The sequence below is a fragment of the Oncorhynchus keta genome, unplaced genomic scaffold, assembly GCF_023373465.1.
Source record: "Oncorhynchus keta strain PuntledgeMale-10-30-2019 unplaced genomic scaffold, Oket_V2 Un_contig_4646_pilon_pilon, whole genome shotgun sequence".
In the NCBI taxonomy this organism is placed as follows: domain Eukaryota; kingdom Metazoa; phylum Chordata; class Actinopteri; order Salmoniformes; family Salmonidae; genus Oncorhynchus; species Oncorhynchus keta.
The window spans coordinates 66493-94369 of NW_026287884.1; the positions used below are offsets into that span (position 1 = coordinate 66493).

The 27877-nt window shown below is 46.6% G+C and overlaps 4 protein-coding genes across 18 annotated transcripts in view; all 4 read left to right on the forward strand.

Annotated features, from left to right (window-relative positions):
- The window catches only part of LOC127924850 (zinc finger CCCH domain-containing protein 13-like), a 37856-nt gene extending 34638 nt beyond the window's left edge, over positions 1 to 3218 (forward strand). For all 5 annotated transcript variants that reach the window (XM_052509460.1, XM_052509463.1, XM_052509464.1 and 2 more), the window contains one exon: positions 2240 to 3218. In XM_052509460.1, the coding sequence (XP_052365420.1) occupies positions 2240 to 3204 (965 nt within the window). In that variant the 3' untranslated portion in view covers positions 3205 to 3218. The remainder of the gene's footprint in view (positions 1 to 2239) is intronic.
- Positions 3217 to 21303, forward strand: LOC127924854 (trinucleotide repeat-containing gene 18 protein-like). Its single transcript, XM_052509477.1, has 8 exons — positions 3217 to 4053; positions 8076 to 8157; positions 9504 to 9703; positions 10934 to 11041; positions 11116 to 11303; positions 16702 to 17086; positions 20761 to 21249; positions 21296 to 21303. The coding sequence occupies exons 1-8, from the start codon at positions 3375 to 3377 to the stop codon at positions 21301 to 21303; spliced, it is 2139 nt and encodes a 712-aa protein (XP_052365437.1). The 5' UTR covers positions 3217 to 3374.
- On the forward strand, positions 21214 to 25564 carry LOC127924851 (uncharacterized). 11 transcript variants are annotated; one of them, XM_052509471.1, is made up of 4 exons: positions 21214 to 21928; positions 23713 to 23907; positions 24199 to 24333; positions 25416 to 25564. In XM_052509471.1, the coding sequence occupies exons 1-3, from the start codon at positions 21454 to 21456 to the stop codon at positions 24210 to 24212; spliced, it is 684 nt and encodes a 227-aa protein (XP_052365431.1). In that variant the 5' UTR covers positions 21214 to 21453; the 3' UTR covers positions 24213 to 24333; positions 25416 to 25564. The 11 variants fall into 11 exon arrangements, with proteins under 11 accessions (XP_052365431.1, XP_052365432.1, XP_052365426.1 ...); XM_052509472.1 differs by having other exon boundaries at positions 24199 to 24288; XM_052509466.1 differs by lacking the exon at positions 25416 to 25564 and adding an exon at positions 25124 to 25326.
- LOC127924852 (BAH and coiled-coil domain-containing protein 1-like) lies at positions 24876 to 27198 on the forward strand. The gene is made up of 3 exons (XM_052509476.1): positions 24876 to 24921; positions 26307 to 26443; positions 26977 to 27198. The coding sequence occupies exons 1-3, from the start codon at positions 24901 to 24903 to the stop codon at positions 27095 to 27097; spliced, it is 279 nt and encodes a 92-aa protein (XP_052365436.1). The 5' UTR covers positions 24876 to 24900; the 3' UTR covers positions 27098 to 27198.
- The last annotated feature ends 679 nt before the right edge of the window (positions 27199 to 27877 follow it).

A 27877-nucleotide genomic window follows, 5' to 3' on the forward strand; every position in this document is an offset into this window, starting at 1 on the left:
CTAGTTGAGAACACCTTTATTTATTGAACCAGGGAGGCTAGTTGAGAACACCTTTATTTATTGAACCAGGGAGGCTAGTTGAGAACACCTTTATTTAACCAGGTAGGCTAGTTGAGAACACCTTTATTTATTTAACCAGGTAGGCTAGTTGAGAACACCTTTATTTAACCAGGTAGGCTAGTTGAGAACACCTTTATTTAACCAGGTAGGCCAGTTGAGAACACCTTTATTTAACCAGGTAGGCTAGTTGAGAACACCTTTATTTAACCAGGTAGGCTAGTTGAGAACACCTTTATTTAACCAGGTAGGCTAGTTGAGAACACCTTTATTTAACCAGGTAGGCTAGTTGAGAACACCTTTATTTAACCAGGTAGGCTAGTTGAGAACACCTTTATTTAACCAGGTAGGCTAGTTGAGAACACCTTTATTTAACCAGGTAGGCTAGTTGAGAACACCTTTATTTAACCAGGGAGGCTAGTTGAGAACACCTTTATTTATTGAACCAGGTAGGCTAGTTGAGAACACCTTTATTTATTGAACCAGGGAGGCTAGTTGAGAACACCTTTATTTATTTAACCAGGTAGGCTAGTTGAGAACACCTTTATTTAACCAGGTAGACTAGTTGAGAACACCTTTATTTAACCAGGTAGGCTGGTCGAGAACACCTTTATTTATTTAACCAGGTAGGCTAGTTGAGAACACCTTTATTTAACCAGGTAGGCTAGTTGAGAACACCTTTATTTAACCAGGTAGGCTAGTTGAGAACACCTTTATTTAACCAGGGAGGCTAGTTGAGAACACCTTTATTTATTGAACCAGGTAGGCTAGTTGAGAACACCTTTATTTATTGAACCAGGGAGGCTAGTTGAGAACACCTTTATTTATTTAACCAGGTAGGCTAGTTGAGAACACCTTTATTTAACCAGGTAGACTAGTTGAGAACACCTTTATTTAACCAGGTAGGCTAGTTGAGAACAAGTTCTCATTTACAACTGCGACCTGGCCAAGAATAAAGCAAAGCAGTGTGACACAAACAACAACAACAGAGTTACACACAAACAAACATACAGTCAATAACACAATAGAAAAGTCTATGTACAGTGTGTGCAAATGTAGAGGCGAAATAATTACAATTTAGCATTAACACTGGAGTGAGAGATGTGTAGATGATGATGTGCAAGTAGAGATACTGGGGTGCAACAGAGCAAGAGGATCAATAACAATATGGGGATGAGGTAGTTGGATGGGCTATTTACAGATGGGCTATATACAGGTACGGTAGAGAGGGAGATATGAGACTCCAGCTTTAGAGATTTTGCCATTTGTTCCAGTCACTGGCAGCAGAGAACTGGAAGGAAAGGTGGCCAAAGGAAGTGTTGGCTTTGGGGATGACCAGTGAAATTTACCTGAAACACTATACTCAGCAAATTGATGGATGTGGTGGTGGTGTTGGAGGATGAGGTGATGGTGTTGGAGGAAGAGGTGATGGTGTTGTTGTTGGAGGAAGAGGTGATGGTGTTGTTGTTGGAGGATGAGGTGATGGTGTTGTTGTTGGAGGATGAGGTGATGGTGTTGTTGTTGGAGGATGAGGTGATGGTGTTGTTGTTGGAGGATGAGGTGATGGTGTTGTTGTTGGAGGATGAGGTGATGGTGTTGTTGTTGGAGGATGAGGTGATGGTGTTGTTGTTGGAGGATGAGGTGATGGTGTTGTTGTTGGAGGATGAGGTGATGGTGTTGTTGTTGGAGGATGAGGTGATGGTGTTGTTGTTGGAGGATGAGGTGATGGTGTTGTTGTTGGAGGATGAGGTGATGGTGGTGTTGTTGGAGGATGAGGTGATGGTGGTGGTGTTGGAGGATGAGGTGATGGTGTTGTTGTTGGAGGATGAGGTGATGGTGTTGTTGTTGGAGGATGAGGTGATGGTGTTGTTGTTGGAGGATGAGGTGATGGTGTTGTTGTTGGAGGATGAGGTGATGTTGTTGTTGGAGGATGAGGTGATGGTGTTGTTGTTGGAGGATGTGGTGATGGTGTTGTTGTTGGAGGATGAGGTGATGGTGTTGTTGTTGGAGGATGAGGTGATGGTGTTGTTGTTGGAGGATGAGGTGATGGTGGTGTTGTTGGAGGATGAGGTGATGGTGTTGTTGTTGGAGGATGAGGTGATGGTGGTGTTGTTGGAGGATGAGGTGATGGTGTTGTTGTTGGAGGATGTGGTCTGATGGTGTTGTGATGTTTGTGTTCCAGAGAGGTTCTTCCTGCCGGTGTCGTTACCCCAGCCGCCTCTCCAACCCTCCTCCGTCCCCCCCAGTTCCACCCCCCAGAGTAGCTCCCGGGAGGGGGGCAGGGACCGAGACAGACTCTACCGTGTGGCGAGGGAGAGAGAGGAGCCTCAGGAGGGGGGCAGGGACCGAGACAGACTCTACCGCGAGGAGAGGGAGGAGCCTCAGGAGGGGGGCAGGGACCGAGACAGACTCTACCGCGAGGAGAGGGAGAGAGACGAGCCTCAGGAGGGGGGCAGGGACCGAGACAGACTCTACCGTGTGTCGAGGGAGAGAGACGAGCCTCAGGAGGGGGGCAGGGACCGAGACAGACTCTACCGCGAGGAGAGGGAGAGAGAGGAGCCTCAGGAGGGGGGCAGAGAGATACCCTACCGCGAGGAGAGAGGCGAGAGGGAGCCTCGTCCATACAGTGTGGTAGATCTGACACAGGATGGGAGGAGTGGAGAGAGAGAACGCCACAGAGAACGAGAGACGGAGCGTGACAGAGAGGTTTTCCTCCACCACCCCTCTGCTTCTCGACCCCCCCAGGGCTCCTCCTCTTCTGGGCGTTACCCAGAGACTGATGACACACCCACTCGCTCCCCCAACCCTAACCCCAGCCCCCACACACACACAGACAGGCTGAGGAAGACTGAATCTACCTACAGCGGTGGACTCCTCCCTGGCCCCGCCTACCCTGCACACCGGGAGCCTATCAGGGAACAGCATGTGAGCGCGCCCACTTACGTGCCTTCTGTGGAGGTCTATGATGAGCAGATCGGCCCGATCCAGATCGCATCGCAGGCCAGGGACAAACAGGACAAACTGAGAGAGAGAGAAAAAGAGAGAGAAAAGAGAGAGAGAGGTTTCCTGAAAAGACACTATCGGACCGTCGCACTTCTCTTCCTGGTGATTTGTCCAATCAGAGAGAGCGGGAGGAGGGCTCTGTGATCTGCTCCAACGGTTCGGCGCTGAAACGAGACGGTTACGTCAGCCAATCAGGGTTCAGCCCGGACCCCAGGGACACTCCAAAACATGCCATCCGATTGGGCTTGGAGCGGGTGGGCGAAGGGCCTAAATGGAACCCCATCAGCCCATTGGCCAACTACGCCACCAGTCATATGGCAGCTCTGGCCTCCCAGCACGGACACGCACACTCCGCACAGCAGGCACGCACACACACTCAGCCCTCACACCATAACCAACAGGAACTCAACAGACCCCCTTCCAACCCCCACACACCCCAACACAGACACACACACACTCAACCCTCACACCATAACCAACAGGAACTCAACAGACCCCCTTCCAACCCCCACACACCCCAACACAGACACACACATTCCCCCCACCCTCCGCCCCAACCCCAGAGGGGAGAGGAGGGACAGGGGCGCTACTTGGACACCTCAGCCCTGTACCGCCCAGTGGGGGGAAGGAGAGGCAGCGGGGGAGGAGGGTCTGAGGGGGGAGCAGACGGAGGAGAGGTGTCGGCCATGCAGAGTCTGATCAAATACAGCGTGGGGTCCTCCTCCAGGCAGAACACGGACAACCAAGCCTCGTTCGGAGGGCTGGCGTTCACGAGGCTGGAGGGAGGAGGAGGAGGAGGAGCGGGGGGGAGGCTGATGAAGAGAGAGCAGGAGCGTCCCGACAGCTCTCGGTCGTTGGGACGCGGCGAAGGGGCGGGGCCAGGCGAGGGTGGGGGAGAGGTCCGTCACCCTCCTGTTGGGATAGCTGTGGCAGTGGCCAGACAGAGCAATACAGACTCCCAGAGACCTCTACTACTGCACGCAGGGGTTAAAGGTGAGACTATTTATGTACATCTTATAGCAAGGGGACAGCTGTTGTTTAGATATGGGGGGACAGCTGTTGTTTAGATATGGGGGGACAGCTGTTGTTTAGATATGGGGGGCAGCTGTTGTTTAGATATGGGGGACAGCTGTTGTTTAGATATGGGGGTGACAGCTGTTTAGATATGGGGGCAGCTGTTGTTTAGATATGGGGGGCAGCTGTTGTTTAGATATGGGGGCAGCTGTTGTTTAGATATGGGGGCAGCTGTTGTTTAGATATGGGGGGCAGCTGTTGTTTAGGTATGGGGGGCAGCTGTTGTTTAGGTATGGGGGACAGCTGTTGTTTAGATATGGGGGGCAGCTGTTGTTTAGATATGGGGGGACAGCTGTTGTTTAGATATGGGGGGACAGCTGTTGTTTAGATATGGGGACAGCTGTTTAGATATGGTGGGGACAGCTGTTGTTTAGATATGGGGGGGACAGCTGTTGTTTAGATATGGGGGGACAGCTGTTGTTTAGATATGGGGGTGACAGCTGTTTAGATATGGGGGCAGCTGTTGTTTAGATATGGGGGGCAGCTGTTGTTTAGATATGGGGGGCAGCTGTTGTTTAGATATGGGGGGGCAGCTGTTGTTTAGATATGGGGGGACAGCTGTTGTTTAGATATGGGGGACAGCTGTTGTTTAGATATGGGGGACAGCTGTTGTTTAGATATGGGGGGCAGCTGTTGTTTAGATATGGGGGGACAGCTGTTGTTTAGATATGGGGGGCAGCTGTTGTTTAGATATGGGGGACAGCTGTTGTTTAGATATGGGGGGGCATATGTTCAGATATGGGGGGACAGCTGTTGTTTAGATATGGGGGACAGCTGTTGTTTAGATATGGGGGCAGCTGTTGTTTAGATATGGGGGGACAGCTGTTGTTTAGATATGGGGGGCCAGCTGTTGTTTAGATATGGGGGGGCAGCTGTTGTTGTTTAGATATGGGGGCAGCTGTTGTTTAGATATGGGGGGGACAGCTGTTGTTTAGATATGGGGGGACAGCTGTTGTTTAGATATGGGGGGGACAGCTGTTGTTTAGATATGGGGGGGACAGCTGTTGTTTAGATATGGGGGGACAGCTGTTGTTTAGATATGGGGGACAGCTGTTGTTTAGATATGGGGGGCATATGTTTAGATATGGGGACAGCTGTTGTTTAGATATGGGGGGGGATATGTTGTTTAGATATGGTGGGCAGCTGTTGTTTAGATATGGGGGACAGCTGTTGTTTAGATATGGGGGGCAGCTGTTGTTTAGATATGGGGGACAGCTGTTGTTTAGATATGGGGGGCATATGTTTAGATATGGGGGACAGCTGTTGTTTAGATATGGGGGGGCATATGTTGTTTAGATATGGTGGGCAGCTGTTGTTTAGATATGGGGGGGCAGCTGTTGTTTAGATATGGGGGACAGCTGTTTAGATATGGGGGGGCAGCTGTTGTTTAGATATGGGGGGCAGCTGTTGTTTAGATATGGGGGGGCAGCTGTTGTTTAGATATGGGGGACAGCTGTTGTTTAGATATGGGGGGACAGCTGTTGTTTAGATATGGGGGGGACAGCTGTTGTTTAGATATGGGGGGGACAGCTGTTGTTTAGATATGGGGGACAGCTGTTGTTTAGATATGGGGGGACAGCTGTTGTTTAGATATGGGGGGACAGCTGTTGTTTAGATATGGGGGGGACAGCTGTTATTTAGATATGGGGGGACAGCAGTTGTTTAGATATGGGGGGGACAGCAGTTGTTTAGATATGGGGGACAGCTGTTGTTTATATATGGGGGGGCAGCTGTTGTTTAGATATGGGGGGCAGCTGTTGTTTAGATATGGGGGGACAGCTGTTTAGATATGGGGGGCAGCTGTTGTTTAGATATGGGGGGCAGCTGTTGTTTAGATATGGTGGGGGACAGCTGTTGTTTAGATATGGGGGGACAGCTGTTGTTTAGATATGGGGGGACAGCTGTTGTTTAGATATGGCGGGGGACAGCTGTTGTTTAGATATCCGGGGGGGGACAGCTGTTGTTTAGATATGGGGGGGACAGCTGTTGTTTAGATATGGTGGGGGACAGCTGTTGTTTAGATATGGGGGGCCAGCTGTTGTTTAGATATGGGGGACAGCTGTTGTTTAGATATGGGGGGACAGCTGTTGTTTAGATATGGGGGGACAGCTGTTGTTTAGATATGGGGGGCAGCTGTTGTTTAGATATGGGGGGACAGCTGTTGTTTAGATATGGCGGGGGACAGCTGTTGTTTAGATATGGGGGGGCCAGCTGTTGTTTAGATATGGGGGGGACAGCTGTTGTTTAGATATGGGGGGGGACAGCAGTTGTTTAGATATGGGGGGGGACAGCAGTTGTTTAGATATGGGGGGACAGCAGTTGTTTAGATATGGGGGACAGCTGTTGTTTATATATGGGGGCAGCTGTTGTTTAGATATGGGGGGCCAGCTGTTGTTTAGATATGGTGGGGACAGCTGTTGTTTAGATATGGGGGGCAGCTGTTGTTTAGATATGGGGGGACAGCTGTTGTTTAGATATGGGGGACAGCTGTTGTTTAGATATGGGGGCAGCTGTTGTTTAGATATGGGGGACAGCTGTTGTTTAGATATGGGGGGCCAGCTGTTGTTTAGATATGGGGGGACAGCTGTTGTTTAGATATGGGGGGCAGCTGTTGTTTAGATATGGGGGCAGCTGTTGTTTAGATATGGAGGGGGCCAGCTGTTGTTTAGATATGGGGGGGGACAGCTGTTGTTTAGATATGGGGGACAGCTGTTGTTTAGATATGGGGGGACAGCTGTTGTTTAGATATGGGGGGGGACAGCTGTTGTTTAGATATGGGGGGGGACAGCTGTTGTTTAGATATGGGGGGGGACAAACAGTTTTGTTTTGACATTTTAAGACACTATCTACAATTCTACACAGTTTTTTTCACACACCGAAATTCTTTGCAGAAATTTGTTTACATCCCTGTTAGTGAGCATTTCTCCTTTGACAAGATAATCCATCCACCTGACAGGTGTGGCATATCAAGAAGCTGATTAAAACAGCATGATCATTACACAGGTGCACCTTGTGCTGGGGACAATAAAAGGCCACTAAAATGTGAAGTTACCACAAAAATGCCACGGATTTTCTCAAGTTTGTATTTAATTTGTTAAAAATTGTCTTATGTTTATTTTATATATAAAACAAAAGATTATTTTTTATATATATATTTTTGTTACTTGTATCCCTTTTTCTCTACAATTTCTGGTATCCAATTGGTCGTCCAACAGATGCATATCTGTATTCCCAGTCATGTGAAATCCATAGATTAATACATTTTAATTAATGAATTTAAATAGCCATAGATTAATTAATTAAAATTTATTCATTTAAATAGCCATAGATTAATTAATTAGAATATCCATAGATTAATTCATTTAAATATCCATATATTAATTAAAATATCCATAGATTAATTAAAATATTCATAGAATAATTCATCAAAATATCCATAGATTAATACATTTTAATTAATGAATTTAAATAGCCATATATTAATTAATTAAAATGTATTCATTTAAATAGCCATAGATTAATTAATTAGAATATCCATAGATTACTTAATTAAAATATCCATAGAATAATTACTTTAAATACCCATAGATAAATTAATTTAAATATACATATATTACTTAATTAAAATATCCATAGATTAATTTATTTGAATTATTTTAAATACCCATAGATTAATTAATTTAAATATACATAGATTACTTAATTAAAATATCCATAGATTAATTACTTTAAATAATATATAATAATAATAATAATAATAATATCCATAGATTAATTAATTTAAATGGACCTATTTCCGTATGAACTGTAAGTCGGTAAAATCGTAGAAATTTGTTTGCGTTTTAACTTCCGTATATTTTAATATACCAGATATCACCAAATCTACTGTTGTTGAAGCAGTGCATTATGGGTCACTATGTTCTATTCTGTCGTCCAAACAGACGAGGAGCGGGGGGACGAGCGAGCCCGTCACCGTGGTGACAGACTGGGGTGCCTGGAGCGTGAGCAGGAGAAGTTGCTCAGGTTAGGAGGCGTGACTAACGGCTCACCTGTGATAGGCTGCAGTAAAGGCAGTCTGTCACATTTTCTGACCTGCAACCTGTTAGGAAACTGTAGTGGTTAGATGTATAACCTCTTAGCTTGATCCCCTGGTTGGGTTAGGGGTTGATTCCCTGGTTGGGTTAGGGGTTGATTCCCTGGTTAGGGGTTGATTCCCTGGTTGGGTTGGGGGTTGATTCCCTGGTTGGGTTAGGGGTTGATTCCCTGGTTAGGGGTTGATTCCCTGGTTGGGTTAGGGGTTGATTCCCTGGTTGGGTTAGGGGTTGATTCCCTGGTAGGGTTAGGGGTTGATCCCCTGGTTGGGTTGGGGTTGATTCCCTGGTTGGGTTAGGGGTTGATTCCCTGGTTGGGTTAGGGGTTGATTCCCTGGTTGGGTTAGGGGTTGATTCCCTGGTTGGGTTAGGGGTTGATTACCTGGTTGGGTTAGGGGTTGATCCCCTGGTAGGGTTGGGGGTTGATCCCCTGGTTTGGTTAGGGGTTGATCCCCTGGTTGGGTTAGGGGTTGATCCCCTGGTAGGGTTGTTTCCCTGGTTGGGTTAGGGGGTCGATTCCCTGGTTGGGTCTGGTTGGGTTAGGGGTTGATTCCCTGGTTGGGGGTTGATTCCCTGGTTAGGGGTCGATTCCCGGGTTGGGGGTTGATTCCCGGGTTGGGTTGGGGGTTGATTCCCGGGTTGGGTTGGGGGTTGATTCCCGGGTTGGGTTGGGGGTTGATTCCCGGGTTGGGTTGGGGTTGATTCCCGGGTTGGGTTGGGGGTTGATTCCCTGGTTGGGTTAGGGGTTGATTCCCTGGTTGGGTTGGGGGTTGATTCCCTGGTTGGGTTAGGGGTTGATTCCCTGGTTGGGTTAGGGGTTGATTCCCTGGTTAGGGGTTGATTCCCTGGTTGGGTTAGGGGTTGATTCCCTGGTTGGGTTAGGGGTTGATTCCCTGGTTGGGTTAGGGGTTGATTCCCTGGTTAAAGGGTTGATTCCCTGGTTAGGGGTTGATTCCCTGGTTAGGGGTTGATTCCCTGGTTAGGGGTTGATTCCCTGGTTAGCGGTTGATTCCCTGGTTAGCGGTTGATTCCCTGGTTAGCGGTTGATTCCCTGGTTAGCGGTTGATTCCCTGGTTAGCGGTTGATTCCCTGGTTAGCGGTTGATTCCCTGGTTAGCGGTTGATTCCCTGGTTAGGGGTTGATTCCCTGGTTCTGTTGATTCTCTTGTTCCTGAAGTGTGTGCACTCTATCACTCCATATCAAGGATGGATATAAAGAGTGTTATGAATTAGATGTGTGTGTGTGTGTGTGTGTGTGTGTGTGTGTGTGTGTGATTAGAGAGAGTAAGGAGCTGGCAGAGTTCACCCAGATGCACCCCCCCTTGGTGTCCAGCGCCCTGACCTCTAACCTCATGACCTCCAACCTCATGGTGACTGGAGGCTCCGCCCGCTGGCCCCACGACCCCTCCCCCCTGACCTCTCACCCCTGGATGCCCCGCCAAGGAGCACCGCCCATCTGGCTGTCGGGATCCCCCTACGGTACACACCCACTATACCCACTACACACCCACTATACCCTCTATAACCACTATGCCCACTACACACCCACTATACCCACTACACACCCACTATACCCTCTATAACCACTATGCCCACTACACACACACTATACCCACTACACACCCACTATACCCACTACACACCCGCTATACCCTCTATAACCACTATGCCCACTACACACCCACTATACCCACTACACACCCACTACACACCCACTATACCCACTACACACCCGCTATACCCACTACACACCCGCTATACCCTCTATAACCACTACACACCCACTATACCCACTACACAACCACTATACCCACTACACACCCGCTATACCCTCTATAACCACTATGCCACTACACACACACTACACACCCACTATACCCACTACACACCCGCTATACCCTCTATAACCACTATGCCCACTATATCCACTACACACCCACTATACCCACTATACCCCCACACACACACTATACCCACTATACACATACACACTATACCCACTATACCCACACACACACACTATATCCACTATACCCACTATACCCACACACACACTATACCCACACACACTATATCCACTATACCCACTATATCCACACACACACTATATCCACCACACACACACACACACTATACACACACACTATATCCACTATACCCACTATACCCACACTATTTCCACTATATCCCCACTATACCCACTATACCCCCCCACACACACACTATACACACACACTATACCCACTATACCCACACACACACTATATCCACTATACCAACTATATCCACACACACACACTATATCCACCACACACACACACTATACACACACTCTATACCCACTATACCCACTACACACCCACTATATCTACACACACACTATATCCACTACACACCCAGTATACCCACTATACCCACTACACACCCACTATACCCACACACACTATATCCATTATACCAACTATATCCACACACACACACTATATCCACCACACACACACTATACCCACTACACACCCACTATATCTACACACACACTATATCCACTACACACCCACTATACCCACTACACACCCACTACACACCCACTATACCCACTATACCCACTATATCCACTCACCCACTATACCCACTATATCTATATATCTATATATATATATATATATATATATATCTATATGTCTCTCTCCCCGTCTCTCTCCGCCCCAGGTTTAGGCCCCTCTCCGCTGCACCAGGCCCTCCCTCCCTACCAGCTGGCCAGAGACCCCCAGTCAGGACAGCTGATGGTTATAGCCACAGAACACATCCCACGCTACGGTACGATGTGAGGACGACTGGGGTGTGTGGAACACTGCTTTGATCATGCATAACCCTATATCGTGTCCCCGTAGGAGGAGATGTGTTGGATGGGGGTGGCGCCCCCCAGTGGCCAGGGGTGTATGGAGCAGGCAGTTCTCTGCAACATGCCGCTCAGCTGCAGATGTTGTCACAGCAACAGATGCTGAGGCAACATGAGCTGGTGATGATTCAACAACATGCTGCTCAGGTCCTGGAGCTGCAGAGGAACGCTCAACTGATGGTGAGGACGCACCTGATGCACACCTGATAAACACCTGATAAACACCTAACTGGTGCTGACACACCTGATAAACACCTAACTGGTGCTGACACACCTGATAAACACCTAACTGGTGCTGACACACCTGATAAACACCTAACTGGTGCTGACACACCTGATAAACACCTGATAAACACCTAACTGGTGCTGACACACCTGATGCACACCTGATAAACACCTAACTGGTGCTGACACACCTGATGCAGACCTGATAAACACCTAACTGGTGCTGACACACCTGATGCACACCTGATAAACACCTAACTGGTGCTGACACACCTGATGCACACCTGATAAACACCTAACTGGTGCTGACACACCTGATGCACACCTGATAAACACCTAACTGGTGCTGACACACCTGATGCACACCTGATAAACACCTAACTGGTGCTGACACACCTGATACACACCTGATAAACACCTGATGCACACCTGATAAACACCTGATGCACACCTAACTGGTGCTGACACACCTAATGCACACCTGATAAACACCTAACTGGTGCTGACACACCTGATACACACCTGATAAACACCTGATGCATACCTAACTGGTGCTGACACACCTGATGCACACCTAACTGGTGCTGACACACCTGATGCACACCTGATAAACACCTAACTGGTGCTGACACACCTGATGCACACCTGATAAACACCTAACTGGTGCTGACACACCTGATGCACACCTGATAAACACCTAACTGGTGCTGACACACCTGATGCACACCTGATAAACACCTGATGCACACCTGATACACACCTAACTGGTGCTGACACACCTGATGCACACCTGATAAACACCTAACTGGTGCTGACACACCTGATGCACACCTGATAAACACCTAACTGGTGCTGACACACCTGATGCACACCTGATAAACACCTAACTGGTGCTGACACACCTGATACACACCTGATAAACACCTGATAAACACCTGATGCACACCTAACTGGTGCTGACACACCTAATGCACACCTGATAAACACCTAACTGGTGCTGACACACCTGATACACACCTGATAAACACCTGATGCATACCTAACTGGTGCTGACACACCTGATGCACACCTAACTGGTGCTGACACACCTGATGCACACCTGATAAACACCTAACTGGTGCTGACACACCTGATGCACACCTGATAAACACCTAACTGGTGCTGACACACCTGATGCACACCTGATAAACACCTAACTGGTGCTGACACACCTGATGCACACCTGATAAACACCTAACTGGTGCTGACACACCTGATGCACACCTGATAAACACCTGATGCACACCTGATAAACACCTAACTGGTGCTGACACACCTGATGCACACCTGATAAACACCTAACTGGTGCTGACACACCTGATGCACACCTGATAAACACCTGATGCACACCTGATAAACACCTAACTGGTGCTGACACACCTGATACACACCTGATGCGCACCTAATGCACACCTGATGCACACCTGATAAACACCTAACTGGTGCTGACACACCTGATGCACACCTGATGCACACCTGATAAACACCTAACTGGTGCTGACACACCTGATACACACCTGATGCGCACCTAATGCACACCTGATGCACACCTGATAAACACCTAACTGGTGCTGACACACCTGATAAACACCTGATGCACACCTGATACACACCTAACTGGTGCTGACACACCTGATGCGCACCTGATAAACACCTAACTGGTGCTGACACACCTGATGCACACCTGATAAACACCTGATGCACACCTGATAAACACCTAACTGGTGCTGACACACCTGATGCACACCTGATAAACACCTAACTGGTGCTGACACACCTGATGCACACCTAACTGGTGCTGACACACCTAATGCACACCTGATAAACACCTAACTGGTGCTGACACACCTGATGCACACCTAACTGGTGCTGACACACCTAATGCACACCTGATACACACCTAACTGGTGCTGACACACCTGATGCGCACCTGATAAACACCTAACTGGTGCTGACACACCTGATGCACACCTGATAAACACCTGATGCACACCTGATACACACCTAACTGGTGCTGACACACCTGATGCACACCTGATAAACACCTAACTGGTGCTGACACACCTGATGCACACCTAACTGGTGCTGACACACCTGATGCACACATGATAAACACCTAACTGGTGCTGACACACCTGATGCACACCTGATAAACACCTGATGCATACCTAACTGGTGCTGACACACCTGATGCACACCTGATAAACACCTAACTGGTGCTGACACACCTGATGCACACCTAACTGGTGCTGACACACCTGATGCACACCTGATAAACACCTAACTGGTGCTGACACACCTGATGCACACCTGATAAACACCTAACTGGTGCTGACACACCTGATGCACACCTGATAAACACCTAATTGGTGCTGACACACCTGATGCACACATGATAAACACCTAACTGGTGCTGACACACCTGATGCACACCTGATAAACACCTAACTGGTGCTGACACACCTGATGCACACCTGATAAACACCTGATGCACACCTGATACACACCTAACTGGTGCTGACACACCTGATGCACACCTGATAAACACCTAACTGGTGCTGACACACCTGATGCACACCTGATAAACACCTGATGCACACCTGATAAACACCTAACTGGTGCTGACACACCTGATACACACCTGATAAACACCTGATGCACACCTGATAAACACCTAACTGGTGCTGACACACCTGATGCACACCTGATAAACACCTAACTGGTGCTGACACACCTGATACACACCTGATAAACACCTGATGCACACCTGATAAACACCTGATGCACACCTAACTGGTGCTGACACACCTGATGCACACCTGATGCACACCTGATAAACACCTAACTGGTGCTGACACACCTGATGCACACCTGATAAACACCTAACTGGTGCTGACACACCTGATACACACCTGATAAACACCTGATGCATACCTAACTGGTGCTTACACACCTGATGCACACCTAACTGGTGCTGACACACCTGATGCACACCTGATAAACACCTAACTGGTGCTGACACACCTGATGCACACCTGATAAACACCTGATGCATACCTAACTGGTGCTGACACACCTGATGCACACCTAACTGGTGCTGACACACCTGATGCACACCTGATAAACACCTAACTGGTGCTGACACACCTGATGCACACCTGATAAACACCTAACTGGTGCTGACACACCTGATGCACACCTGATAAACACCTAACTGGTGCTGACACACCTGATGCACACCTGATAAACACCTAACTGGTGCTGACACACCTGATGCACACCTGATAAACACCTGATGCACACCTGATACACACCTAACTGGTGCTGACACACCTGATGCACACCTGATAAACACCTAACTGGTGCTGACACACCTGATGCACACCTGATAAACACCTAACTGGTGCTGACACACCTGATGCACACCTGATAAACACCTGATGCACACCTGATAAACACCTAACTGGTGCTGACACACCTGATACACACCTGATGCGCACCTAATGCACACCTGATGCACACCTGATAAACACCTAACTGGTGCTGACACACCTGATGCACACCTGATGCACACCTAACTGGTGCTGACACACCTGATACACACCTGATGCGCACCTAATGCACACCTGATGCACACCTGATAAACACCTAACTGGTGCTGACACACCTGATAAACACCTGATGCGCACCTGATACACACCTAACTGGTGCTGACACACCTGATGCGCACCTGATAAACACCTAACTGGTGCTGACACACCTGATGCACACCTGATAAACACCTGATACACACCTAACTGGTGCTGACACACCTGATGCGCACCTGATAAACACCTAACTGGTGCTGACACACCTGATGCACACCTGATGCACACCTGATACACACCTAACTGGTGCTGACACACCTGATGCGCACCTGATAAACACCTAACTGGTGCTGACACACCTGATGCGCACCTGATAAACACCTAACTGGTGCTGACACACCTGATGCACACCTGATAAACACCTAACTGGTGCTGACACACCTGATGCACACCTGATAAACACCTAACTGGTGCTGACACACCTGATGCACACCTGATAAACACCTAACTGGTGCTGACACACCTGATGCACACCTGATGCACACCTAACTGGTGCTGACACACCTGATGCGCACCTGATAAACACCTAACTGGTGCTGACACACCTGATACACACCTGATGCACACCTAACTGGTGCTGACACACCTGATGCACACCTGATAAACACCTAACTGGTGCTGACACACCTGATACACACCTGATACGCACCTGATGCACACCTGATGCACACCTGATAAACACCTAACTGGTAATGACACACCTGATACACACCTGATACACACCTGATGCGCACCTGATGCACACCTGATAAACACCTGATAAACACCTAACTGGTGCTGACACACCTGATACACACCTGATGCGCACCTAATGCACACCTGATAAACACCTAATGCACACCTAATGCCCACCTGATAAACACCTGATGCACACCTGATAAACACCTAATGCACACCTGATAAACACCTAACTGATGCTGACACACCTGATGCGCACCTAATGCACACCTGATAAACACCTAACTGATGCTGACACACCTGATGCGCACCTAATGCACACCTGATAAACACCTAACTGATGCTGACACACCTGATGCGCACCTAATGCACACCTGATAAACACCTAACTGATGCTGACACACCTGATGCACACCTAATGCCCACCTGATAAACACCTAATGCACACCTAATGCACACCTGATAAACACCTGATAAACACCTAATGCACACCTGATAAACACCTAACTGATGCTGACACACCTGATGCGCACCTAATGCACACCTGATAAACACCTAATGCACACCTAATGCCCACCTGATAAACACCTAATGCACACCTAATGCACACCTGATAAACACCTGATAAACACCTGATGCACACCTGATAAACACCTGATGCACACCTGATGCGCACCTAATGCACACCTAATGCACACCTGATGCACACCTGATAAACACCTGATGCACACCTGATAAACACCTAATGCACACCTAACTGGTGCTGACGCACCTGATACACACCTGATAAACACCTAACTGGTGCTGACACACCTGATACACACCTGATGCACACCTGATAAACACCTAACTGGTGCTGACACACCTGATACACACCTGATGCACACCTGATAAACACCTAACTGGTGCTGACACACCTGATGCACACCTAATGCACACCTGACTGGTGCTGACACACCTGATACACACCTAACCCCCCTCTGTTGTAGGAGCGTCTGAAGGCCAGTGAACAGAGGGCAGAGCTAGAAGAGAAGACCAATAAGAGGAGTTCCGAGCCCAAACCCCGCCCCTCGCCACGCCCCACTGCCTCCCCCTCCCTCCACTGTCATAAAACTCCTCTCCGTTCACCTCCCCCCTCCACCTCCTCCCTCACCCCCCTGTCCTCCCCCAGGTCCACTCTCCAACACCCGGAGGTCCAGAGAGAGAGGTCTCACCCTTCCTCTCCCCTTCCTCGCTGTTCCGCCCCACACTCTGCCTCCCCCCTGAGACCCTCCTCCCCCCTGAGACCCAAGCAGGACACTGACGAGGGAGAGGAGGAGGGGGGAGAGAGGGGGGAGAAACAGACCACCGCCCCCTATCACCGAATCTACACAGGTGAGCATCCTGTTAAAACTAATATTCTATTCTGTTACATTCTATTGTTGTATTCTATTATATTCTGTTATAATAGAATGCTATTCTGTTACATTCTATTGTTGTATTCTGTTATATTCTGTTATAATAGAATGCTATTCTGTTACATTCTATTGTTGTATTCTATTCTATTCTGTTATAATAGAATGCTATTCTGTTACATTCTATTGTTGTATTCTTTTATATTCTGTTATAATAGAATGCTATTCTGTTACATTCTATTGTTGTATTCTATTATATTCTGTTATAATAGAATGCTATTCTGTTACATTCTATTGTTGTATTCTATTATATTATGTTATAATAGAATGCTATTCCGTTACATTCTATTGTTGTATTATATTATATTCTGTTATAATAGAATGCTATTCTGTTACATTCTATTGTTGTATTCTATTATATTCTGTTATAATAGAATGCTATTCTGTTACATTCTATTGTATTATATTCTGTTATAATAGAATGCTATTCTGTTACATTCTATTGTTGTATTCTATTGTATTATATTCTGTTATAATAGAATGCTATTCCGTTACATTCTATTGTTGTATTCTATTATATTCTGTTATAGAATGCTATTCTGTTACATTCTATTGTATTCTATTATATTCTGTTATAATAGAATTCTATTCTGTTACATTCTATTGTATTCTTTTATATTCTGTTATAATAGAATGCTATTCTGTTACATTCTATTGTTGTATTCTATTGTATTATATTCTGTTATAATAGAATGCTATTCCGTTACATTCTATTGTTGTATTCTATTATATTCTGTTATAACAGAATGCTATTCTGTTACATTCTATTGTTGTATTCTATTATATTCTGTTATAGAATGCTATTCTGTTACATTCTATTGTATTATATTATATTCTGTTATAATAGAATTCTATTCTGTTACATTCTATTGTATTCTATTATATTCTGTTATAATAGAATGCTATTCCGTTACATTCTATTGTATTATATTATATTCTGTTATAATAGAATTCTATTCTGTTACATTCTATTGTATTCTATTATATTCTGTTATAATAGAATGCTATTCTGTTACATTCTATTGTTGTATTATATTGTATTCTATTATATTCTATTATAATAGAATGCTATTCTGTTACATTCTATTGTATTATATTCTGTTATAATAGAATGCTATTCTGTTACATTCTATTGTTGTATTCTATTGTATTATATTCTGTTATAATAGAATGCTATTCTGTTACATTCTATTGTTGTATTCTATTATATTCTGTTATAATAGAATGCTATTCTGTTACATTCTATTGTTGTATTCTATTGTATTCTATTATATTCTGTTATAATAGAATGCTATTATGTTACATTCTATTGTTGTATTCTATTGTATTCTATTATATTCTGTTATAATAGAATGCTATTCTGTTACATTCTATTGTTGTATTCTGTTGTATTCTATTATATTCTGTTATAATAGAATGCTATTCTGTTACATTCTATTGTTGTATTCTATTGTATTCTATTATATTCTGTTATAATAGAATGCTATTCTGTTACATTCTATTGTTGTATTCTATTGTATTCTATTATATTCTGTTATAATAGAATGCTATTCTGTTACATTCTATTGTTGTATTCTATTGTATTCTATTATATTCTGTTATAATAGAATGCTATTCTGTTACATTCTATTGTTGTATTCTATTATATTCTGTTATAATAGAATGCTATTCTGTTACATTCTATTGTATTCTATTATATTATGTTATAATAGAATGCTATTCTTTTACATTCTATTGTTGTATTCTATTGTATTCTATTATATTCTGTTATAATATAATGCTATTCTGTTACATTCTATTGTTGTATTCTATTGTATTCTATTATATTCTGTTACATTGTATTGTTGTATTCTATTCTGTTACATTTTATTCTGTTATTCTATTATATTCTGTTATAACAGAATGCTATTCTGTTACATTCTATTGTTGTATTCTATTATATTCTGTTATAGAATGCTATTCTGTTACATTCTATTGTATTATATTATATTCTGTTATAACAGAATGCTATTCTGTTACATTCTATTGTTGTATTCTATTATATTCTGTTATAGAATGCTATTCTGTTACATTCTATTATATTCTATTATATTCTGTTATATAATGCTATTCTGTTACATTCTATTGTATTATATTATATTCTGTTATAATAGAATGCTATTCTGTTACATTCTATTGTTGTATTATATTGTATTATATTCTGTTATAATAGAATGCTATTCTGTTACATTCTATTGTTGTATTCTATTATATTCTGTTATAATAGAATGCTATTCTGTTACATTCTATTGTTGTATTCTATTGTATTCTATTATATTCTGTTATAATAGAATGCTATTCTGTTAAATTCTATTGTATTCTATTATATTCTGTTATAATAGAATGCTATTCTGTTACATTCTATTGTTGTATTATATTGTATTATATTCTGTTATAATAGAATGCTATTCTGTTACATTCTATTGTTGTATTCTATTATATTCTGTTACAATAGAATGCTATTCTGTTACATTCTATTGTTGTATTCTATTGTATTCTATTATATTCTGTTATAATAGAATGCTATTCTGTTACATTCTATTGTTGTATTCTATTGTATTCTATTATATTCTGTTATAATAGAATGCTATTCTGTTACATTCTATTGTTGTATTCTGTTGTATTCTATTATATTCTGTTATAATAGAATGCTATTCTGTTACATTCTATTGTTGTATTCTATTGTATTCTATTATATTCTGTTATAATAGAATGCTATTCTGTTACATTCTATTGTTGTATTGTATTCTATTATATTCTGTTATAATAGAATGCTATTCTGTTACATTCTATTGTTGTATTCTGTTGTATTCTATTATATTCTGTTATAATAGAATGCTATTCTGTTACATTCTATTGTTGTATTCTATTGTATTATATTATATTCTGTTATAATAGAATGCTATTCTGTTACATTCTATTGTTGTATTCTATTGTATTCTATTATATTCTGTTATAATAGAATGCTATTCTGTTACATTCTATTGTTGTATTCTATTGTATTCTATTATATTCTGTTATAATAGAATGCTATTCTGTTACATTCTATTGTTGTATTATATCGTATTATATTATATTCTGTTACATTGTATTGTTGTATTCTATTCTGTTACATTTTATTCTGTTATTCTATTGTATTATATTCTGTTACATTCTATTCTGTTACATTCTATTGTTATATTCTATTCTGTTACATTCTATTGTTATATTCTATTCTGTTACATTCTATTGTTATATTCTATTCTGTTACATTCTATTGTTGTATTCTATTGTTGTATTCTATTTTTACATTCTATTCTGTTACATTTTATTCTGTTATTCTATTGTATTATATTTTATTCTGTTACATTATATTCTATTCTGTTGTATTCTATTCTACTATTGTGATTCTATTGTTCTGTTGAATTCTATTCTGTTATTCTCTTATTGAATTCTAGTCTCTTCTATTCTGTTAAATTCTGTTGTGTTGTCTCTATATAACCAGTCTGTTTAGATACATCACTGCTTGATGAGAGGGATCATGTGTGTTATTTACCTGTCCCTGTGTTTGTACAGATATCACCCCTGGTTACCGTTACCAGGCCCTATTCCCCCCCCGCCCCCTCCCCCATCCAGCAGGGGGTAACAAACACCCCTCGGTCTCCTCCCTGCCGCCACTCCTCCGGGCCACAGCTCCAGACGCGAAGCCTCGGGGCCTGGACCTCCGGCCAGACCAGGGGACCACGCTGAAGCATGACCCCGACCAGGAGCCACCCCAGCTGGGCATGAGTCCTGCTGCCCTGGACCCTCGGCTCCGGACCTCCAGCCCTCCGACCCTCAGCCAAATAGAGAGAGACGGAGAGTCAAGCCTCAAACACACACATCTCACCCACACACACACACAATTACACACACATCCCAGCCTTACACACCCACACAAACACACCAGCCTCCCATCAGCCCCCAGCCCTGTACTCCTCTACCATCCACACAGCCACATGAACACACCAGCCTCCCCTCAGCCCCCAGCCCTGTCCTCCCCCACACAGCCACGAGAACACACCAGCCTCACCACAGCCCCCAGCCCTGTCCTCCTCTACCATCCACACAGCCACATGAACACACCAGCCTCACCACAGCCCCCAGCCCTGTCCTCCCCCCACACAGCCACAAGAACACACCAGCCTCCCCTCAGCCCCCCAGCCCTGTCCTCCCCCCACACAGCCACAAGAACAACAGACCGAGGAAGAGGAGGCAGGAGTGGTCAAGATGGAGGTGTTGACCCACGGCTGCCGAGGAGCCTATCGGCTTCCACCGTCCGTCCCGAAGGTGGAGACTAAACCAGAGGTCACAGAGAAGTCGAGTGCCGTCCATTACCCATCATGCACCACGGCAAGCTCCGAGCGACCGGCCTTTAGACCCAGCCCCGACACACACGCATCCTCTCCTCCCCCTCTCTCTCCCTGCCCTCCCTCTCCCTCCCCTCCCTCTCCCTCCCCTCCCTCTCCCTCCCCTCTAAACATCGTCCCTGATGATCCCATGGCTGGTATGATGACGCTGTTGGCTGCCAGTCAGATGCCCCAGGCTGCCCCCCCTGCCCTACCCACCCTGCCCCAGACAGAGGCCTCCTCGCTGGGGAGAGACGTGGCCAGTCCTGGGTGTCTGGAGGTCTGGGCTCTGGAGGGGATGACTCTACTCAGCGACATGGCCTCACTAGAGATGGATAGGATACAGCTGGAGCAGGGTGAGGAGGAGGGAAGGGGAGGAGGGGATGGAGGGGGGGGGGCAGGAGCAGAAGGGGGAGGAGGGGGGAGGGGGAGGAGGGAATGGGGGGGGAGGGGGCAGGAGCAGAAGGGGGAGGTGGGGGGAGGGGGAGGAGGGAATGGAGGGGAGGGGGCAGGAGCAGAAGGGGGGAGGAGGGAATGGAGGGGAGGGGGCAGGAGCAGAAGGGGGGAGGGGGCAGGAGCAGAAGGGGGAGGGGGAGGAGGGAATGGAGGGGGAGGGGGCAGGAGCAGAAGGGGGGGAGGAGGAGAAGGAGAGGGGAGAACGGTTTGAATGTGACTTCTTCAAAAAGTTCCTAAACTGAATCTAATTCTGTCTGTCTCTCTGTGTGCTTCTGTCTCTCTGTGTGCTTCTGTCTCTCTGTGTGTTTCTGTCTCTCTGTGTGTTTCTGTCTCTCTGTGTGTTTCTGTCTCTCTGTGTGTTTCTGTCTCTCTGTGTGTTTCTGTCTCTCTGTGTGTTTCTGTCTCTCTGTGTGTTTCTGTCTCTCTGTGTGTTTCTGTCTCTCTGTGTGTTTCTGTTTCTCTCTGTGTGTTTCTGTTTCTCTCTGTGTGTTTCTGTTTCTCTCTGTGTGTTTCTGTTTCTCTCTGTGTTTCTGTCTCTCTGTGTGTTTCTGTCTCTCTGTGTGTGTCTGTCTCTCTGTGTGTTTCTGTCTCTCTGTGTGTTTCTGTCTCTCTGTGTGTTTCTGTCTCTCTGTTTGTGTCTGTCTCTCTGTGTGTTTCTGTCTCTCTGTGTGTTTCTGTCTCTCTGTGTGTGTCTGTCTCTCTGTGTGTTTCTGTCTCTCTGTGTGTTTCTGTCTCTCTGTGTGTTTCTGTCTCTCTGTGTGTTTCTGTCTCTCTGTGTGTTTCTGTCTCTCTGTGTGTTTCTGTCTCTCTGTGTGTTTCTGTCTCTCTGTGTGTGTGTGTCTGTTTCTTTCTGTGTGTGTCTGTTTCTCTCTCTGTGTGTGTCTGTTTCTCTCTCTCTGTGTGTCTGTTTCTCTCTCTGTGTGTCTGTTTCTCTCTCTGTGTGTCTGTTTCTTTCTGTGTGTGTCTGTTTCTCTCTCTGTGTGTGTCTGTTTCTCTCTCTCTGTGTGTCTGTTTCTCTCTCTGTGTGTCTGTTTCTCTCTCTGTGTGTCTGTTTCTCTCTCTGTGTGTGTGTCTGTTTCTCTCTCTGTGTGTGTGTCTGTTTCTCTCTCTGTGTGTGTGTCTGTTTCTCTCTCTGTGTGTGTGTCTGTTTCTCTCTCTGTGTGTGTCTGTTTCTCTCTCTGTGTGTGTGTCTGTTTCTCTCTCTGTGTGTGTGTCTGTTTCTCTCTCTGTGTGTGTGTGTGTCTGTTTCTCTGTGTGTGTCTGTTTCTCTCTCTGTGTGTCTGTTTCTCTCTGTGTGTGTCTCTCTGCTTCTCTCTCTGTGTGTGTCTGTTTCTCTCTGTGTGTGTCTGTTTCTCTCTCTGTGTGTGTGTCTGTTTCTCTCTCTGTGTGTGTGTCTGTTTCTCTCTCTGTGTGTGTGTCTGTTTCTCTGTGTGTGTCTGTCTCTCTGTGTGTGTCTGTCTCTCTGTGTGTGTCTGTTTATCTCTGTGTGTGTGTCTGTTTATCTCTGTGTGTGTGTCTGTCTGCTTCTCTCTGTGTGTGTCTGTCTGCTTCTCTCTGTGTGTGTCTGTCTCTGCTTCTCTCTGTGTGTGTCTGTCTCTCTGTGTGTGTGTCTGATTCTCTCTCTCTCTGTGTGTCTGATTCTCTCTCTGTGTGTCTGTTTCTCTGTGTGTGTGTGTGTGTGTAGGTGAGGTGTTGTGTGGTCTTGACCGCCTGTTAGAGGCAGGTAGAAAGGTGTTGCTGGAGGCCATTGAGAGCCAGTCTCACATCAACCTCCCCAGACAACTACACCCCAGCAAGACCTACAGCTGGAGGATGAGGACAGACCCACAAGAGGTACCAGACTGTAGACCTGGGGGGGATGAGGACAGACCCACAAGAGGTACCAGACTGTAGACCAGGGGGGATGAGGACAGACCCACAGGGGGATGAGGACAGACCCACAGGAGGTACCAGACTGTAGACCTGGGGGGATGAGGACAGACCCACAGGAGATACCAGACTGTAGACCTGGGGGGATGAGGACAAACCCACAGGGGGATGAGGACAGACCCACAGGGGGATGAGGACAGACCCACAGGAGGTACCAGACTGTAGACCTGGGGGGATGAGGACAGACCCACAGGAGGTACCAGACTGTAGACCTGGGGGGATGAGGACAGACCCACAGGAGGTACCAGACTGTAGACCTGGGGGGATGAGGACAGACCCACAGGAGGTACCAGACTGTAGACCTGGGGGGATGAGGACAGACCCACAGGAGGTACCAGACTGTAGACCTGGGGGGATGAGGACAGACCCACAGGAGGTACCAGACTGTAGACCTGGGGGGATGAGGACAGACTCACAGGAGGTACCAGACTGTAGACCTGGGGGGATGAGGACAGACCCACAGGGGGATGAGGACAGACCCACAGGAGGTACCAGACTGTAGACCTGGGGGGATGAGGATAGACCCACAGGAGATACCAGACTGTAGACCTGGGGGGATGAGGACAAACCCACAGGGGGATGAGGACAGACCCACAGGAGGTACCAGACTGTAGACCTGGGGGGATGAGGACAGACCCACAGGAGGTACCAGACTGTAGACCTGGGGGGATGAGGACAAACCCACAGGAGATACCAGACTGTAGACCTGGGGGGATGAGGACAGACCCACAGGGGGATGAGGACAGACCCACAGGAGGTACCAGACTGTAGACCTGGGGGGATGAGGACAGACCCACAGGAGGTACCAGACTGTAGACCTGGGGGGATGAGGACAGACCCACAGGAGGTAGGTACCAGACTGTAGACCAGGGGGGATGAGGACAGACCCACAGGGGGATGAGGACAGACCCACAGGAGGTACCAGACTGTAGACCTGGGGGGGATGAGGACAGACCCACAAGAGGTACCAGACTGTAGACCAGGGGGGATGAGGACAGACCCATAGGGGGATGAGGACAGACCCACAGGAGGTACCAGACTGTAGACCTGGGGGGATGAGGACAGACCCACAGGAGGTACCAGACTGTAGACCTGGGGGGGATGAGGACAGACCCACAGGAGGTACCAGACTGTAGACCTGGGGGATGAGGACAGACCCACAGGAGGTACCAGACTGTAGACCTGGGGGGATGAGGACAGACCCACAGGAGGTACCAGACTGTAGACCTGGGGGGATGAGGACAGACCCACAGGAGGTACCAGACTGTAGACCTGGGGGGATGAGGACAGACCCACAGGAGGTACCAGACTGTAGACCTGGGGGGATGAGGACAGACCCACAGGAGATACCAGACTGTAGACCTGGGGGGATGAGGACAGACCCACAGGAGGTACCAGACTGTAGACCTGGGGGGATGAGGACAGACCCACAGGGGGATGAGGACAGACCCACAGGAGGTACCAGACTGTAGACCTGGGGGGATGAGGACAGACCCACAGGAGGTACCAGACTGTAGACCTGGGGGGATGAGGACAGACCCACAGGAGGTACCAGACTGTAGACCTGGGGGGATGAGGACAGACCCACAGGAGGTACCAGACTGTAGACCTGGGGGGATGAGGACAGACCCACAGGGGGATGAGGACAGACCCACAGGAGGTACCAGACTGTAGACCTGGGGGGATGAGGACAGACTCACAGGAGGTACCAGACTGTAGACCTGTGTGTGTGTGTGTGTGTGTCCAGCAGCTCTTCAGTAAGCTGTGTGTGTGTGTCCAGCAGCTCTTCAGTAAGCTGTGTGTGTGTGTCCAGCAGCTCTTCAGTAAGCTGTGTGTGTGTCCAGCAGCTCTTCAGTAAGCTGTGTGTGTGTCCAGCAGCTCTTCAGTAAGCTGTGTGTGTGTGTGTGTGTGTGTGTGTGTGTCCAGCAGCTCTTCAGTAAGCTGTGTGTGTGTGTGTGTGTGTGTGTGTGTGTCCAGCAGCTCTTCAGTAAGCTGTGTGTGTGTGTGTGTGTGTGTGTGTGTGTGTGTGTGTGTGTGTGTGTGTGTGTGTGTGTGTCCAGCAGCTCTTCAGTAAGCTGTGTGTGTGTGTGTGTGTCCAGCAGCTCTTCAGTAAGCTGTGTGTGTGTGTGTCCAGCAGCTCTTCAGTAAGCTGTGTGTGTGTGTGTCCAGCAGCTCTTCAGTAAGCTGTGTGTGTGTGTGTGTGTGTCCAGCAGCTCTTCAGTAAGCTGTGTGTGTGTCCAGCAGCTCTTCAGTAAGCTGTGTGTGTGTGTGTGTGTGTGTGTGTGTGTGTGTGTGTGTGTGTCCAGCAGCTCTTCAGTAAGCTGTGTGTGTGTGTGTGTGTGTGTCCAGCAGCTCTTCAGTAAACTGTGTGTGGAGGTGTGTGATGGAGGGGAGTCTCAGCATCGGATGAGATTAGCGGAGCTACAGAGGCAGTACAAGGACAGACAGAGACAACTGGACCGGCTGCAGAGGCGCTCTGACACCCAGTGAGTAACAGACAGACAGACAGACAGACAGAGACAACTGGACCGGCTGCAGAGGCGCTCTGACACCCAGTGAGTAACAGACAGACAGACAGACAGACAGAGACAACTGGACCGGCTGCAGAGGCGCTCTGACACCCAGTGAGTAACAGACAGACAGACAGACAGACAGACAGAAACAACTGGACCGGCTGCAGAGGCGCTCTGACACCCAGTGAGTAACAGACAGACAGACAGACAGACAGACAGACAGACAGACAGACAGAGACAACTGGACCGGCTGCAGAGGCGCTCTGACACCCAGTGAGTAACAGACAGACAGACAGACAGACAGACAGAGACAACTGGACCGGCTGCAGAGGCGCTCTGACACCCAGTGAGTAACAGACAGACAGACAGACAGACAGACAGACAGACAGACAGACAGACACTACACAACTGGACAAGCTGCAGAGGCGCTCTGACACTCAGTGAGTAACACAGACAGACAGACAGACTGGCAGGTCCTCTCTAATCACTGTTCTCTTTCTGTTCAGAGAGGTTCAGCAGCAGGAGGAGGAGAGGCGGAGTCTAACCAGACGTGGGCGGGGCCGACCTAGGAAGAGGAAACGTGTAGCGACGCCCCCTGGCAAGATGGAGTCCCGGACAGGGAAGTAAGTGGAACGACTGCTGTTATGAGCCTTCACAAACCTTTGGCTTTTGTTGTGTCACAACCGGAATTTAACATTAAAGTTGAAATGTTGTGTCACTGGTCTACACATAATACAGGACAGGCTACTGTGTTTCTCTGTGTTGATAGCTGTCATTGAGACTGAATGAGGACAGGTTGATACTGTGTTTCTCTGTGTTGATAGCTGTCATTGAGACTGAATGAGGACAGGCTGATACTGTGTTTATAGCTGTCATTGAGACTGAATGAGGACAGGCTGATACTGTGTTTATAGCTGTCATTGAGACTGAATGAGGACAGGCTGATACTGTGTTTATAGCTGTCATTGAGACTGAATGAGGACAGGCTGATACTGTGTTTATAGCTGTCATTGAGACTGAATGAGGACAGGCTGATACTGTGTTTCTCTGTGTTGATAGCTGTCATTGAGACTGAATGAGGACAGGCTGATACTGTGTTTATAGCTGTCATTGAGACTGAATGAGGACAGGCTGATACTGTGTTTCTCTGTGTTGATAGCTGTCATTGAGACTGAATGAGGACAGGCTGATACTGTGTTTATAGCTGTCATTGAGACTGAATGAGGACAGGCTGATACTGTGTTTATAGCTGTCATTGAGACTGAATGAGGACAGGCTGATACTGTGTTTATAGCTGTCATTGAGACTGAATGAGGACAGGCTGATACTGTGTTTATAGCTGTCATTGAGACTGAATGAGGACAGGCTGATACTGTGTTTATAGCTGTCATTGAGACTGAATGAGGA

Coding starts and splice junctions, on each gene's coding strand:
- LOC127924854 (XM_052509477.1), top strand. CDS start 3,375: ATGGCAGCTCTGGCCTCCCAGCACGGACACGCACACTCCGCACAGCAG. Junction 8,158..9,503: donor GAGCAGGAGAAGTTGCTCAG/GTTAGGAGGCGT, acceptor GTGTGTGATTAG/AGAGAGTAAGGAGCTGGCAG. Junction 11,304..16,701: donor AGAGGAACGCTCAACTGATG/GTGAGGACGCAC, acceptor CCTCTGTTGTAG/GAGCGTCTGAAGGCCAGTGA.
- LOC127924851 (XM_052509471.1), top strand. CDS start 21,454: ATGGAGGTGTTGACCCACGGCTGCCGAGGAGCCTATCGGCTTCCACCG. Junction 21,929..23,712: donor TAGGATACAGCTGGAGCAGG/GTGAGGAGGAGG, acceptor GTGTGTGTGTAG/GTGAGGTGTTGTGTGGTCTT.
- LOC127924852 (XM_052509476.1), top strand. CDS start 24,901: ATGAGGACAGACCCACAAGAG. Junction 24,922..26,306: donor TGAGGACAGACCCACAAGAG/GTACCAGACTGT, acceptor GTGTGTGTCCAG/CAGCTCTTCAGTAAACTGTG. Junction 26,444..26,976: donor CAGAGGCGCTCTGACACCCA/GTGAGTAACAGA, acceptor CTTTCTGTTCAG/AGAGGTTCAGCAGCAGGAGG.